A 17747-nucleotide genomic window follows, 5' to 3' on the forward strand; every position below is an offset into this window, starting at 1 on the left:
GCTTTAGCATTAGCCCTTGTGTCGTGGCCCTGGGTGGTCCAGCGGACTAAGGCGCCCTCACTGTGATCAGAGGATCGCTGGTTCGAGACAGTGCAATTGTCCTTGCTCTCTCTAGGGTGGGTAGGTGGCGCTATCCCCCCACATCCCACTAGTGCGGCACTTCCCTCCAGGCGCGTTGGTTGGTTGGTTGCATGGTGACGCTGCATCAGCAGCACTTCGTAAAAGAGGTGTGGCTGGCTGTGCACGTGTTGGGGAGGGGGGGTGTGCCTCGCCCTTACTAGTGTTGGGGTGCAGCGTGTGATTGGAGGGGGCAGGGGTATATGTACAGGTCCCTTTAGTCAGAGTCAGGGAACCCCCTCTTTACACAGCTACGGTTCACATGTGAAGCCCAGTCTGCTTTACCTTCAGCTTCATCATGGAGTCCTGGCAGAGCTTGTCTCCGCGAGCCGCACTCACATCATCAATACCAATCAGCTTGGCCTTGTAGCGGACGCCATCGCCCCTGAAGCGCTTAATCAGAGCCTGCTCACTGCGGTCCTGACCTGAGAGAGAGAGAGAGAGAGAGAGAGAGAGAGACAGAGAGAGAGAGAGGGAGAGAGAGAGAGGTGGATGTGAATCTCAGCTGCAGATAGGAGGTTAAACCTAGACACCCCCCATCCCCCCCCCCCCCCCAGAGCGGTGGGCAGCCAACTCCAGCACCCAGGGAGCAGAGAGGGTGAAGAAGGGCCTTGCTCAAGGGCCCAACAGTGGCAGCTTGCCGAGCCCGGGTATCGAACCCACGACCTTGTCATCAACAGCCCGGAGCTCTAACCGCTGAGCACCACTGTCCCTATGTGAGTTAAAGTTAAAAGGTTCTTCACACTAATTTCTAATACTATAATATACACTAACTGTCCAAATGTTTGTGGACACCCCTTCTAATGAATGCATTCAGCTACTTGTGCAAATATACACACAGACGCATAGCTTGTCTAGTTGTCTAATGCCAGGCATGGGCTATAGAGGGGGTATAAAGCACCCCAGCATTGAGCTGTGGAGCAGTAGAAGAACTGTGTAGGGTGGTGATCATCCAACATCCTGACCTCACAGCAATGCTCTTGTTTGAAAACCCTCCAAAATCTAGTAGATAGTCTTCTTCCCTGGACAGTCGAGACAGTTCCTCCAACAAAAGCAGCAGATGTCCAAATACTTTTTAGAAAACATTGACATCTTGTCTAGTCCCTGTAGAGAAGTCCTGCCAAAGGATTAGGACTCTCTGGATCAGATGAGCATGAACCTATTGGCACCATGCTGCCTAATGCCAGGCGTGGGCTAGTAGAGAGGTATGAAGACCCCCAGCATTGAGATGTGGAGCAGTGGAAGAACTCTGGAATGATGGATGTTGGTGCTCCATCCAGTACTTTTAGGATGACATCCAACATCCTGATCTGGACAGCAGTGCTCCAAAGTCTTCTTCTCTGGACAGTAGAGACAGTTTCTCCAACAGAAGCAGAATCAGCTCTTTTTTTAATATCTTTAATTTCAGAAGAGACCATGAATGAACAGGTGTCCCAATACTTTTGTCTGTAATCCATTCATCTAGTGTCTAGTATCCAGTCTTTCCTGGACAGTCGAGACAATTTTCTCCAACAAAAGCAACAGATGTCCAAATACTTTTTAGAAAATATCGAAATTGCTGAGAAACAGCAGTGAGAACCATTGAGCATAATAATAGAAAGGTGTCCCCAAACCTCTAAAGGACTGTTTGTTGCTATATAACCGAACTTCTACCCCGGTTTTTTACCCCACATCCGTCCCAGCACTCAGCTGAGCTATCTGTGCCGGAAGTTCCTGTCTAAATAAATCATTTACATCTCATATCTGAACAAAGCAGAAATGAAAGAGTTCCTGTTCGCAGACTGAAACAAAGCTCATTTCACTGAGGACAATCCAGAATCTCAGCCCAGAATGAAAAGCTCTCTGTTGCGAGTGTGCGAGGGCCACAAAAGCGCCCAGCTCAGGCCGAGGGGAAGCCGAGGCCAGCCAAGAGCCGCCCCACGCCCCCGTTCCCATGGGGCCTTTAGAGCCCTTCAATCGGAGGGCATTATTTCAGCCCACAGCACACCCACAATCCCTGCGGGCTGTCCAAGAGTGCGGCGGCAGAGTGGAGAGAGGAGGAGGTGCTATTCGCTTTAGCCACAATTTTCATACAAATGAGCATTTTCCATTACCTCACCGCACAAAAAAGCACGGGGGCTCGGGTTTGGGGTAGGGGGGCTAGCTACCGAATCAAGTCTCTAGAGGCGGCTGTGTGCTGAACTTAATGCAATAACTGCCTTCTGAAATATCGCAAAATGCTCCCAAAAGGGCAAATTCCCGAACACCCTGATTTAGACTAAGGTGAGGCTGAAACTCTCCTAACAGTCAGCTGTCCCCACAGGTCAACAAGTGGCCGACCCCCTCTGACATCCAATCTGCTTTGGTCTACAGTGGCTGTGGAAAGGAGTCTCTAACTGTATGGCAGACTATAGGGTTCGAATCCCCAGCTGGGCAAGCACCAATGACAGCCCTTGGGCGCATTCGCACACCCACTCTAAAAAATACAGCGATACAGCATTAAGAACGTTGTCTGTCTAATGTTTGTGGACACCCCTTCTAATGAATGCATTTAGCCACATTGCTGACACAGATGTGCAAATGCACACATGGACAGCTTTTGACAGAGAAGTCCTGCCAAAGGAATAGGACTCTCTGGTGCAGATGAGCATGAACCTATTGGCACCATGCTGCCTAATGCCAGGCGTGGGCTAGTAGAGAGGTATGAAGAAAGAAGTTTTCCGCATACTAATAATAAGAAGTGGATGCACAAGATTTCTGAATCATTTATTGATGTCATGGCTGGTGAGGCCAGACACCGAGGGACGAACACTTGCAGAGATGGATCCAATGCAAGTACTTTTATTAACAGAAAAGGGGTACAACACGTAGGGTAAACGAAGCAAACAATGCAGCAACTAAAGGGACTAAATAGTAAAACAGCGTGAACTCGACAACCAAAACAGGCGAACACAAAAGCAGACCTGAGACCGGGGAGGCTCTAGTAGCTGAGCTAGGTGAGCTGGTGAGAGAGAGCTGGGGAACCAGCCCCTGAACCCTAAATGGCTAGGGTACCTCGTGCTACCTCGAGGCTCTGAACCTACAATTCTCGGCGAGGAGCTCTGTAGCCGAGCTCCTGAAGTACCCCCCGTCTCAGGTGAAACACAATACTAAAAATGACATGATGAGCTTGAATCAAATTAGAAACACACGTTAACATGAATCACAACACTGAACCGAATCCTTGAATCAAACATGAACAGAAACACAACAAAAGTCCTCCTGTGAGCCTGTGGGTGGCGGCTCGGAATCGCCCCGGGGGAGGGCGCGATACCGAGGGGCTGACAATTGAACACTGACATGAACCATCTTTATAAATAAAAATCAACCAAACTGAAATATACACAACAGTTTGCCATTTTCGGCCGAATAATTTTGATTGCCGAATTTTCGGTGCATCCCTAACTTATAACATTGGGGCTGATGTGTTAAGAAAGCGAGCTGCTGATAGTTTTGGACTACAGTCCTTACAGTTACCGGCAAGTTTGCGAACCTTCAACGATCTGTAGCGTTATGCCAGTTTGTGACGGTTTTATGCCTTTCGTTTTTTCTTTTACTAAATAAAACACTTCATAGTTTCCTAGTATTATATAGTAAATATACGACCGTAGGACTAGCCCGATATATCGGCCGACCTCTAGTAGAAGCACAACAACTCAGCCACTAAAAAGACCAGTGCAGATGGTCCAAAGTGCAAAAAAATAAATAAATAAACAACATCAGACTCTAAACCTCTTATCTCCCTCACAAGAGTCCAAGCTTGTGTTTATCTACAACCATGACTAGTACAAGTACATCTGCTTTAACTAATTACAGTCTATTAAAGCTTTGGCTGTTGTTGCATGATAGAGTGGGGTCAGATGTGCTGCCTCTGATTAGACTAGTACGATTGTCTGAGACCGAATGTATGGGGGGGGGGGGTTGGGTGTGTGGGGGAGTCAAAGTGAATAGCCCAGATGAACACATCTGAGAAAGCATCCAGCACTGCTTTGCTTTGGTTTGGTGGAGAACCGCGAACAATGGCTCGATCTGAACAACAACAAGGCAATGCGAGACCCCCACAGCGCTCATCAAGTGATGGAGTGGGCTGACGAGGGAGGAAGTTCAGGTGATGTCATGGCAACACAATCTGCAGATCTGAGCCCCACTGAGAGTGTGTGGGACTGTGCTGGAAAATCTGTGGAGAACAAAGACCTGACCACTGTGAGAGGTGAGCGTGTGGCAGCTTAGTTAGATCAGGTGGTCATCGACTCCAGTGGACGGACCCTGTGGTGCTGCTCTCCTAGACACTTTTAAAGCCCATCAATCTGCAGCTCCAGTTATAATGTAAATATGTAAATTAGCACTGAAATAAACAAGCAAACCAATAAATAAAAATCAAACAGGAACACAACGACCTCTGAGTGGACGCTTTAGGCTTGTTTTGACTAACATCAGCCCTGAGCAGAGGTCAGCTAGAGTTACAGCAGCAATCCTGAGTCCGTCAATCAGCCCATAAACACATGACATCAGTCCACTAGCCTAAATAAGCACAGGGCAGAACATATGGCACAGGGTGGGGGGGGGGGGTCGGCAGGGGGGGGCTCCTTTCATGCTACATGAACCTTTATCCAGCATTAGGGTTGAGTGAATATCATCATAAACATCTATCAGACGTCCAGCCTCTCTCTCATACAGCTCTGGGGCCTAATCCCAGCCCATCTCACACCAGTTAACCGACCACAGGAGCTACAGGCAGGGATCAGAGCCATTACAGAGAATGAGGTTTACAAATCTGACCAATCGCCAGCAACACTCAGCTGCCGGACTTCATCACTGGGCACATTATTATTTTATCCACAGCACAGATCCAACCACACCACTGATTTTCCACATGCCGGGTTTCGTTTTCTGGGATATTCAGGGCCTGCTGACCTCCACGTTAACAGACTTTAAGAAACAAGGCTGGTGGAAAATTTAAAATTCTGAGCACACGGCCGAACAACCGAGCGAGGTCACCCACCACAGAACTGACGCTAAATCAAGCCTGGAGGTCCAGCCGAGAAAAAGCTTTCCCCTGCTGGCACCAAGCGCCGTTAACCAGACTATATTTATGTGTGTTTGATTCAGTGTATCAGTTCATGTTCATTTACGTTCATGTGTGTTTGATTCAGTGTATCGGTTCATGTTCATTTATGTTCACGTGTGTTTGATTCAGTGTATCGGTTCATGTTCATTTATGTTCACGTGTGTTTGATTCAGTGTATCGGTTCATGTTCATTTACGTTCATGTGTGTTTGATTCAGTGTATCGGTTCATGTTCATTTATGTTCACGTGTGTTTGATTCAGTGTATCGGTTCATGTTCATTTACGTTCACGTGTGTTTGATTCAGTGTATCGGTTCATGTTCATTTATGTTCACGTGTGTTTGGTTCAGTGTATAGGTTCATGTTCATTTACGTTCACGTGTGTTTGATTCAGTGTATCGGTTCATGTTCATTTATGTTCATGTGTGTTTGATTCAGTGTATCGGTTCATGTTCATTTACGTTCACGTGTGTTTGATTCAGTGTATTGGTTCATGTTCATTTACGTTCACGTGTGTTTGATTCAGTGTATCGGTTCATGTTCATTTACGTTCATGTGTGTCTGATTCAGTGTAACGGTTCATGTTCATTTATGTTCATGTGTGTTTGGTTCAGTGTATCGGTTCATGTTCATTTACGTTCACGTGTGTTTGATTCAGTGTATTGGTTCATGTTCATTTACGTTCATGTGTGTTTGATTCAGTGTTTAAAAATGGGGCTCGAGTTACTAGATACTGGATGATCACCACTCCCAACTCATCTCAAAAGTACTGGATGGAGCATCCTTCTAGCCCACGTCAGGCATTAGGCATGGTGGTAATGGGTGTAAAGTGGCTGAATGCACTCATTTGAAGGGGTGTCCACAAACATTTGAACATTTAGTGCTTATTTTAACTCCCTGAAATGAGTTTTTGCAGGATACGACGTCTACACTCCACTGCAGACCACTGTGAGAAGGTGTCCAACATGAAACATCCGTGTTCAGCTTTTCCCCATGTTCTGTTGTGCCCCGCTCTCCTCTACTGGTTTCACACCATGTTTCTGCTCAGTTCTATGTCATAGTGCACCGCTGGGATCAAATGGAGTAAGATGTTCTCTACCGCACGCTTAGCCAAGGCCTTATCTGCAGCATCTAATCCTGAACCATCTTCCTCCTCGCAACCCTCCGCAGGATATTAGCCTGTTGGTGTCCTCTATAATTTGATTCTGTTAGCAGATAACCCGAAGTTAATTAAATCGGATGTTCTCTGGGGCCATTAGAGTTTACGACTGTATGCTTGGTTAAACTGTGGCCTAATTCTGAACAGAAAAGCCAACGTTCACTCGCTGTACATTAGGATTCACCAGCTACAGTCATCGCGGAAACTCAAACGTCTGCGAATACCTGCAGTGATGATACTTCAGCAACTTATCTAGGGGCCTTCTAATAACCTGATCTCTGCCAGGGCTTCATTTACTGATTATCCAATGAGCTACGGTATGAGCTATTTGTAGCATTTAGCTGATGCCCTTATCGGTGCTCAAAGACTCTTATTGGTGTAGAGTGGTAGGCTTGGCAATCAACCCTATTCTGGTGTTATCCACTACACTACACAAGCCAATACATGCAACACACACATCAAACATTGTTAAAAAAAATTTATTCACAGTTGTTAGTGAGCGAGAAGAAGGACAGGAGAGTGAGCCCCCTTCGCAGGGTCCACGTTTTGATTTCAGTGTTTTATATACGACCAAAAAGGCTGATTTTCTGTTGTTATGAAGGAAGGGCTTTGGAGATCACTTACGGATGGCTGTGGCATCAATGATGTATTGTCTACACTAAGGTGTATTACTCAGTAACTACAGGGACGTCTGTACAAACTGGTGGGGCCACACTTTCGGCCTGCCGGCGGCCCACAGGCTTTTAAAGGGGTTAATCATGATTTAAGGGGTAGCAGTCTAATGTGCTACCACTATGGCCTGGGGGTCGTGAGTTCAAATCCCGAGCCATGCCGCTTTGCCATCAGCAGCCGGAGTCAGAGGGAGCACAACTGGCCGTGCTCTCTCCAGAAAGGTTGATGGCTGGCACAGGCGTCTGTTGGCTGGTGTATCAGAGCTAGGGATCCGGTGCAAGTGATGCTGCATTGGTGGCAGTTTGAAAAGAGGGGGTAGCTGACTTTGCATGTATTGAAGGAGGCCTCCTAGTGTCTGGAGCATTGCAAGTGACGGGGGGGAGGTCTTATTGAGCAGGGGCTAAGCTGCAACTGGGGAGAAAATTGATAAAAATGTATATATTTAAAAAAAAAAATACATATAAATACTACTACTAATAATAATGCTTTGAGTGTCCCCTCATGGACATCTGTACACATGCATTTCTGGACAAGCTGAGAGCTCCAGGAGCTTGATCTGAAGGTAGAGCAGCATGTGGACTGAGGCGGTAGAGTAACACTACAGGATTTGACACTAATATGACTCTATGGGTTCTGCAGCGTCACTCAGCAGTTCTGGAGAAAGGTTCTCCTCCTGCAGCTCCACCACCAAACCTCCATAGTGCAGTAGCAGCAGCGTTCCGGCCCGGAGTGGGAATGACGGAGACGCCGTTCTCCCCGTTACAGTCAGTGGAGCATCAGCATGATCCTGAAGCTGCTGATTTAAGGTAGGTAGAACTACCTTCAGGAATGAACCTCAGAAAGCTTTCGAAATCCATAATACTCCATCATCACAGTCACCAAACACCCTAACTCCTCAACTTCAGGGCTCCTCAGCTCCTCAAGCTTAAACTGTTGCAAACGGGAGGAAAAAAGGAGCCTGCCAGCCTGCTTCCGTTGGGCTGATCCCGGCCCCCGGCTGAGAGGGCCCTGTCACTGTATTACACGAAGAGTGCCAGCCAACTTCACATGAGACAGCAGCCCTGCGTCCACCGCATGGCGGCCAGGGGAGGGGGACAGATGGCGGCAGATGGGCGGGAATGAGGAGCCCTCCGGACAGACGCGTTTGGCGAGAGGCGGTTGAGATCGGGAGGCCTGGCGCTGGCACCGGAGCTGTTTGACCTCTCCGCCCCCTTCGGATGAATCACCAGAAACACTCTCTGCCTGTCATCATGAATCGGGAGCGGTGGTTCGGGTTCCAGAGAGGACACGAGAGGACTCTGAACCCACTGAAGGGCTTTTCAGATCCATGAAAGTATGCAATAATAAAAAAAGGGTCCTGTTGTCTACCTGCCAGCGTAAACCGAGGACTCTTCTCCTTCACCAACTTCAAAGAAGATCCTCAGCCTGATGAAAACAACACACTCCTCATTACCAGCCAGACTTAACAAGGAGCTCTTTTCTCATGCCAATGAGAGCCAGGGCTGGCTATAGAGAGGCACTCCTCCTATCCTGTAGCTGCTCATTATGCTCCACAAAATGAATCAGACGAATCTGTGTCACCTTCCCATACTAATTAGCAACCCCCCCCCCCCCCCATTTATTTTTTATTTTTTATGTATTTTCAAAAAGTCTGTGTCAGAAACATTGGGAGTTTGGATTGCCATCCATCACCTGCCATTCAGAACATCCTACAAAAGCCCTCAAATCTAAATGAGACCTCTATGACTAAGACTAATGGCTTGGAACCTGCTGGCTTTGCCACTCATTAGCACTCATGGGCAGCATAAATTAAGGCTGAGCAACGTGACAATATGCCCTCGTTCTCGGTAAGGGTGCACCCCTATAGGAATTATGAAGGATGACATTCAGTGAAAATCTCCCTGGATCATAAAGAAATCTTGATTTTAGTTCTGTAAGCTTACAAAAGCAGATACAATTAATATACAGTTAATAAATGCAGATGTTTTATATTTTAGCGCAGTAGTTCAAGTCCTGTCATGCAGTATTAGTATCAAATATCGGTCCAATCACCTCACCTAATCTAATCACCTCCTCAATTCAGATCTAATCAAATCTCAATGAGTCATTTCTCTGGTCAACCTCCTCCTTCCTCAACCTCTTCATGGTCAAATCATCAGTTTTTACAGACATGACTCTGATATTATCACACATCCCTGTTTCTAGATGAAGGTAAAGCCTTAATTTGAAGGTTCTGATCAGACATCGTACATTAAGTCACACATTAGGATGTTACCTTGACCTGTGTGATTAGTATCGGGTTGCACGACGAACTCGGAATCATGTCAGCTGATAATTGCTTAGAAATATCTACAATTACTGGCACTGATGTTTAGATTTGACCAATATATATATTAGAAATGATATGACCAGCTGGGTTAGTTAGTAATTGTATGTGGGTTGTTGTATAAAATCACTCTATAACTGGTCTTAATCCAGTCTTTGGATCAGTGCCCTTAGCCAGTACTCCACAAGTACTCCACATTCTCAAAAAAGCATAAAATTACATCATATACAGATGTGGTTGGGCGTTTACATACACCCCCCATGGACATGCAGGGCATGGCAATACTGTTTTTTTTTCTCTGAAAAAGGTCTATGATCAAATGAGACACTGAATCCAATAATAAGAGATACATTTGGGTGTGAGTAAAGGTGAGGCATTTAACCCCAAGAACAAGTATTAATCCATATATAAATAACCTCAGTTGTAAAATTAGGACACAATTAGGGACAACAGGACAGCAGCCCCACCAGTTTGTACAGACATCCCTGTAGTTACTGAGAAATACATCTTAGTGTGGAATAGGTAATCCTTCATTGTTTCCCCAGCCATACGTAAGTGATCTCCAATCTCCTTCCCTCATAACAACAGAAAATCAGCCCCACATAAAACACAACTGCTAAAGCAGGCGAACATAAGGCTTTTACAATGGCCTTCACAAAGGCCTGACCTCAACCCTGTCAGAAATATGTGGACAGTGATTATTAGTCGAGTCTGTGCGACCAATTCTGGCCAAAAGAGCGATCATACATCCAATCAGAATTCAACCACAAGCTAGTTGACGGCTACCAAAAGCGTCTGGTCCAGGTTGAACTTGCTGGACTAAATTTTAGGGGTAATTATGATTTTGCTGATCTTGGGAGCTTGACCACAGAAATATATATATATATATATAGCAGCAACAATCTAATATTTGGGGTGATATCTGACTGTGAGAGAAAGTGTCCTGAGTATGTTTACCAGCTGCTGGGAGATAAGAAATACTGAAGTATTAGGATCAAGAGGCATGGATAGAGTACATCTGCATCAGCCATCTGGCCTCTGTGTTTTTTTTTTTTTTTACGATTCGTACCAACACTCAGACATGAGGAAAATACACACTTACTGTCATCCACAGCAGCACACCTGGAATTAATCCAGAGTAAAGCAGGGACCAATAAAAACCCAGCGTTTAACAGAGCCCATGCATCTTCAATCTTATGAAAAGACCCAGGTTTAATAACTGTCCGGATCCACGTGTCTGAGTCATCTCTTCCACGGTATTACCGGCAAAGAGCAACAGTTGCTATGGTGATGGAGGAAATTCAAGGAGAAAAGACGACCTGGGTTTATGTGCAGAGGAAGCGGCACACGTGTACCTGGGTCTTCCCGTCTGATCTCTGTAGATCAGACGCACCAACTGAGCCATATGGATGGGTTCCTGCGTCATGTTCATGCATTCGAAGGCCGAACTCTTAGGGGTGATGACCGCCGCTCGCCGATAACGTCTGACCCCATGTTGTTTTGCTTTCCTGACTCAAATGAACACTACAGAGCAGACCGGTTCACTTTCTGGACAAGTCTAGATTTTCGATTATATCGCTGCTGTCCAATTAGAGCTGAGCAATATGCCGATATGTTATTGTATCGTGATACATTTAGTTATGGTGATAGACAGTAAGCTTCTCTAATCATATGGAGGAGACTGTTAGTGTAATAAACACTGATCAGCTGCAGGCTTCATTACTAACAGTGTAATTAGACTGAAGGGTTCATTAGATGAAGAGCAGCAGATGTGGAGTATAAATCACTGTATTCAGTACAGGAGAGGATCTGAATAGTAGCTTATAAGAATCTGTAGCTACTGAGGTTTTTAGTCTGTGATTACAAAGTAATTAAAAAGTCTTTAAATATCGTTATATAATATTTTTACCATATTATATTATAATATTTTTACCTAAATATTAATAGACCCGACTGTATACAGTATATCAACTGGCAGAGATTTTACAGATCAGCAAAAATATCACAAACAATCGATAATGACTTTTTTAGCGAGGACCTCCCAGTGGAGATCCAGAGTGAGTTATCACCCACCCCTATGTCCAATGAAAACCATGCATCTCCATTTTTAGTTTTCTCCATGGTTTAAAGCCTGTAGCTGATTCTGTACAGTGTAAATCACTCTGGATCTCCACTGGGAGGTCCTCGCTAAAAAAGTCAGTAATTATCGATTGTCTGTGATATTTTTGCTGATCTGTAAAATCTCTGCCAGTTGATATACTGTATACAGTTGGGTCTATTAGTATTTAGACAATGACAGTGACTGTTTGGTCATTTCACCTAATAATAACTGAATTAATGAATGAAAAATTTTTCATGAAATTTTGTTTTACAAAGTTAGTAAAGTAATGTTTAAGTCAATCCTGATGCCTCAAGTCTCTCCCACATGGTGAGGTATACGGTTTATTAATTCAGCAATGGTATCGGAACCGTATCGGGTATCGACTGATATGCAAAGTTTATGTATCGCTATCGGAACTGAAGCAGCTGTATCAGTGCATCCCTAGAATATCAGTCAAAGGGCCATATTTTAACAATCTTTTCAGACGAGCCGTCAACCGAGCACCGCACAGCTTGATTTAGGGGGCGTGTCGGTGTGTCGTTGCTATGGTAACGATGAGAAAAGTACTCCTTGCTTGGCTCGAAACTCTCAAAAGTCATGTACTGAGTCTCTTAATGAATCATGGGTGTGTTTGTTTTGGGCGTAACATGCAGTAATAAACCAATCAGCGTGTCTCTCGCCATCCCTTTAAGAGCCAGGTGGGGTCAGACTGACCTTGGCGGGTTGCTGTTTCAGTGGTGTAAGCGGGGGTGTACTAATGTGGAGGGATAATTTAAGGTTGAGCACTGCAGTTACATTCAAGTCACCCCACTGTCCACCATGAAATCTTCAAGGCAATGAGTTGTTTCATCCCCAGCCTCAGGCCCTACATCCTAACCACCGGCCTGGACCGGCACCCGTCACCAAGCCCCCCCCGCAGCTCATCACGGCCCCCCTCAGCTCCAGCAGCTCCACATCAGACACTTATCTGCGCTGGGGGAAGGGGGTGGCGGGCTAAAGCATTTGCTATTCACCCCCCCCAACATCACCCCCCCCCCCATTCCCGCCCCTGAAGGACATCTCTGAAGTAAGACAGTAATACATACTGCTCAGCCTTTGCCTGTGCAACTCTCTGCAGCAGGGCTGATTACCATGCTCTCCGCGCTCTCCACCCAGACTGCCGCTGCGCCGCCACGCGAAGCCAAGTACCCACACGAGTAATAGCCTTGCGCTTCACTCAAATCGATGGGCTTCCCTACAGCCACGCAATTCATTGCAGGGACGAAGACAGCGGCCGTAAAACGGCCCCGGTGGAGCCGGGACTCGGAGAAACGGCTCAGAGCAGATTTACTGCCATGCTAAAGTGCTGTTATTCATTACAGAATATAGGCAAGAACCAGAGAGAGAGAGACAGAGAGAGAGACAGAGAGAGAGAGAGAGAGAGAGAGAGAGAGAGAGAGAGCAAGAGAAATCGAAGTGAGACTCTCATCCCCCATCTTTTTCTCTCTCACAGTCAATTCAATTCCATTTCAATCTCGATATGACCCGCTGGCTGTCTCTACCCCAGTCAGCACATCACTAGTCATTAGGTGGGACATGCGGGGGGGGTGGTACACCTGAATCTCCTGGCCTCCAGGTGGCCGACACACATCAGTGACCCCAGTGTGAAAGTTTAGAGTGCTTCTGATGGCTCAGTAACCCAGTACGTCACGGACCACAGAGCAGTACTTGCACTTGACAAAAGTATTGGGACATCTGCTCCTTCGCTGTTTCTTCAGAAATCAAAGGGAGTTTAAAAAAAAGAGTGTATCCTGCTTTTGTTGGAGTAACTCTCTACTTTTTAAGACTTTTCATTGACTTTCAGTGGCAGTGAGGTCGAGTTTTACAGCTGCTCGCTCTATTTTTACCAGAGTTAATGTTTGCTGTGGAATTGACCGATTTGAAGGATTCTGAGGAATCCCATTTTGTTGATGTTCATGTGCTGATATCAGATTTTACACTTCAGTCAGGTTTCCTACAGCAGGATAACAGACTGAGTTCATTATGGATGCAATAGGATTTGTCCCAGGGATGCTGCCGCTGGAGATAAGGCGCACATAAGCAACAGAATATGTTTTGCAACTTTCTACGGTATGTCTCTCCTCGCTTTGCTCCCTGGGCTTCCGTAATCAATTCAGTTCACAGTCATGAGACAGAAAAGGATGCCCCATAAAAACCTTTGCTTTTTTAACACATTTAAACAGTGATATTTGTGTAAATAATAGAAATTCGGTGTGGTTTTAAGGAAAAGGTTTGGACGCCCCTCCACATTTATTACTATTTAAAGTGCCTCAAGTTAGAAGCAGGTGCAGCACATCAGCTGTAGACGATCAGATGATCAGATGATCAGTTTTTTAAATTTCTCTGCTTTCCCAATTTTCCTATTTATGTCTAACCCTAATTATTATTATTATTATTATTATTATTATTATTATTAATTTATTTAATAATTGCTCTTTGGGTGTAACTGGGACCTTGAGATCTCAATTTCATTCCATTAAAGACTCCTTGAATCCTTTTTTTGGAGAATTTTGGAGGAGCCTGTCTTATTCAAACCTCTGACATTTAGGCCCAATTTCCCCAGCTGTGTAATACACACTAAAACAAGATCTTAATGTGACAATATTTTATCGTATCATGATAAATTTCGCTATCATGGTACACAATATGCTTTTATGAGTGTATTGTGAATATCGTCAGTGATCAGAGCACTGATTAACTGCATGTTTTATTACAAAGAGCTTAATCAGTCTTATTTAATTCAATGGGGTGTTAAAATCACAGTACTCAGTATGGGAGAGTATCTGGAAAGCAGCTTCTAAAAAATGTATGCCGTTGATGCATTATGTCAACATGACAAAATATTGCAATAAATACGGTATATCGTAAAATATGTCTTCAAATATTGTGATATAATATTTTTCCCCTTATCGCCCAGCTCCAATACTATAATATATAGACAATATACAATATATACTTAACAGCGGCAGGTCAGTCCACAGAATATTAGCATACTAACCAATATTGTACTAACAGGAAGTGATGAAGCGTTACCATGCCATTAGACATTCTGCCACCATCGCCCGCTGCACTGACATCATTATCCACCATTTTTTTTATACGAATTCTTCCAGACGTATGTAGCTCCATCCTTTCCTTTTTGCATTGCGTGGTGGGATAATAGTGTCCATCGTAACCACACTCCACCCCCAACCCCCCGGTTCTGGGTGTGCACTGGGTATTTGAGTGTACTCAACCTAGTTAGTATAGGCAAACAAGTTAGTATTAGGGGCTCTGAGTAGCTCATCAGTCTAGTGCGCTACCACTATGGCCATGCCGCTTTGCCATCAGCAGTCGGAGTCAGAGAGGGAACAATTGGCCATGTGGATAGATGGCGCTCTCTCTCCGCTCACCACTCTTAAAGAGATGCTGGCCAGCACAGGCGTCTGTTAGCAGGTGTGGTGGAGCTTGGGACCTGGCACTTTCCTCCTGATGCCGCACCGGTGGCAGCTTGACAAGAGGTGGTGGCTGGCTTGACATGTATCTGAGGAGACATGCGGAAAGTCCTTACCCTCCTCGTGTTGGGAGCGCTAGGGGGAGCTAGGCAGTACTTAACCCAATTTGGGAGAAAACAACTATCTACTATTCTCAACTGGGACACACCCTTAGTTTAGTCTGGTCTTGATGGTTGAAGTGAGGGGTGAAGAAGATCACCATCATGGCCAGAGATATCTAAAGAGATATCTGAGGCCTTCAGAAAGAAGGGTGGAGGAGTTTAAAGGGGTTTAAACAGATCTCAGTTAGAAATTAGTCAGGTTTTAGTGGGGTGCCCTGATTTACAGTCGGATATGCAGACCTTAGCTCTCCAGATCAACACAAACAGCAAGAGTCAAACACATAAAGTCAACAGCAATGTGTGTGAGTGTGTGTGTGTGTGCAGATGTGTGAGAGTGTGACCAGCCCTGACCTTTTCTTCTGGACTCCCGTTTCACGTTGGCTTTGACGCTTGCTTGTGTTTCTGCCTCTGTCGACATCCTCCTGAGTCCTGGTTCCTCTCAAGTGCATGGAGCTCGTCCTGCATGGATTAGTCCTCTGGAGCTCGACGGTCACTCCTACATCCCTGGTCTCCTACATCTGCTGGTTCGAAGTTCTCAGATAAGAAGAAGGACCTCGCTCAGTTAGTGGCGGTCCTCCGCTCCCGCCCTGTGGACTGGACAGTGCGGTCTGCAGCTATCTTTGGCCGCCGTATCTCTCTTCACACCAGTCTGCCCGGATTCCCCTGATGGCCTTTAGTTCAGGTCCAGCGGCTCCCACCTTGTCATGGAGAGGAACCCGAGCACTGACTCATCCAGCATCTCAACACCTTTGTTTGGACACTGCGAACAAACAGGAAGATAGCAAAGATGTCAGAGTGAATCATGGCAGCTTCCGCTCGGGGAGGTCAGACTGAACCTGAAGCTCTGGGATGATTCAGACTTATCTTTAGCATTGAAGCCGTACTGGTTAGTGCTGTTATTCAAACCTGAGAAGAAGACCAATCTCAGACATCTTCCTCATGTAATCTGACTCTTCTTCAAATGGGCACAGTGCTGCTGGCCTACGTGATCCTTACAGCCATTCCCGTCACTGAGGAAGCGTAAACAATTAAAGAAGCTGACCAACGTTGACCTTTTCCTTTTCTTTTCTAGGCTTCAACAGTCTGAAGTCAAAGCTGGATCTCCAGTTACCCACCCCATACATAACCCCCCCCCCCAACACTGGGAGGGTGAAGACCTCCTCCGACACAAGCACAGCCAGCATCTTTGTTCAGAACTACCGCAGATGCAGCGTCACCAGGCAACACTGGAGTGATGCTATAGAAACCCAAACCACAGCACATTCACCCACTATAAACCAGTTATTACACACCAGTAGACCAACAACCACAGATACCAGTCCAGAGTGTGTAAGTGATTAGACTGCAGTGTTGTAAAGGAGCTGGGAGCTGATTGGTCAGGGAGGAGATCAGACTGGATTATCAGATATTAAACACTATAAAACAGTGATTTTAAGAAAAGTCTCGACTAAAATAAATCAGTCAGTCCAGAAAGTCTGATTATAGAAACTGATTCTGAAAAAAAAGATATTACTGAATCCATTAATCAGCAGCTCGCCTGATCTAAACTGTGGGGTTGGATTATTTACACACACACAAAAATTGGATCGGTATCAGCTGATACTCAGCATTAAGAGAATCGGATCAGTTCAGATCAAATTGGTATCAACTGATTTTCAATCAGATCTTGGATTAGATCAGATTGGGTTGGTATCGGCTCATACTCAGCATTAGGTGCCTCGGGTCAGATCAGATTGGGTTGAGATCGGCTGATCCTCAGCATTAAGAGGCTTGGATGGTTCGGATCAGAACAGATCAATATTTTCTGATACTTAGCATTAAGAGACTCGGATTGGAACGGAATCGGCTCCTTCTCAGCATTAAGAGACTTGGATGGATCGGATCAGAATAGATATCTGCTGATACTCAGCATTAAGAGACTTGGATGGATCAGATCAGAATAGATCGATATCTTCTGATACTTAGCATTAAAAGACTTGGATCAAATCAGCTCTCAATCAGATCTCAGATCAGATCGGATCAGTATCAGCTCATATTCAGCATGGAATTTGGATGGATCAGATCAGAATAGATATCTGCTGATTCTCAGCATTAAGAGACTCGGACAAGATCGGATAGGTATCGGCTGATACTCATCATTAAGAGACTTGGATCAAATCAGATCTAATTGATTTAACTGATACTCAATCAGATCTCAGATCAGATCGTATCAGTATCAGCTCATACTCAGCATTAAGAGGCTCAGATCGGATCAGAACAGATTTGTATCTTCTGATGCTTAGCTTTAAGAAATTCGGATTGGATCGGAATCGGCTGCTTCTCAGCATTAAGAGACTCGAATGGATCGGATCAGAATAGATATCTGGTGATACTCAGCATTAAGAGACTTGGATGGATCAGATCAGAATAGATCGATATCTTCTGATACTTAGCATTAAGAGACTCAGATCAGATCGGAATCGGCTGATTCTCAGCATTAAGAGACTTGGACGGATCGGGTCAGAATAGACTGGTATCTTCTGATACTCAGCATTAAAAGACTTGGATCAAATCAGCTCTCAATCAGATCTCGGATCAGATCGGATCAGTATCCGGTCATACTCAGCATTAAGAGGCTCAGATCGGATCAGAACAGATCTGTATCATCTGATGT

At 45.3% G+C, this 17747-nt stretch overlaps 1 protein-coding gene across 3 annotated transcripts in view; it reads right to left on the reverse strand.

The window, feature by feature from the left end:
- dab1b (DAB adaptor protein 1b) overlaps positions 1-17747 on the reverse strand; it is a 74320-nt gene that overhangs the window by 37608 nt on the left and 18965 nt on the right. For all 3 annotated transcript variants that reach the window (XM_072687202.1, XM_072687201.1, XM_072687200.1), the window contains exons 2-3: positions 15446-15854; positions 403-542 (exon numbers count right to left, since the gene is read on the reverse strand). In XM_072687202.1, coding sequence (XP_072543303.1) covers positions 403-542; positions 15446-15512 — 207 coding nt within the window. In that variant the 5' untranslated portion in view covers positions 15513-15854. The remainder of the gene's footprint in view (positions 1-402; positions 543-15445; positions 15855-17747) is intronic.

The sequence above is a fragment of the Salminus brasiliensis genome, chromosome 9 (genome assembly GCF_030463535.1).
Source record: "Salminus brasiliensis chromosome 9, fSalBra1.hap2, whole genome shotgun sequence".
In the NCBI taxonomy this organism is placed as follows: domain Eukaryota; kingdom Metazoa; phylum Chordata; class Actinopteri; order Characiformes; family Bryconidae; genus Salminus; species Salminus brasiliensis.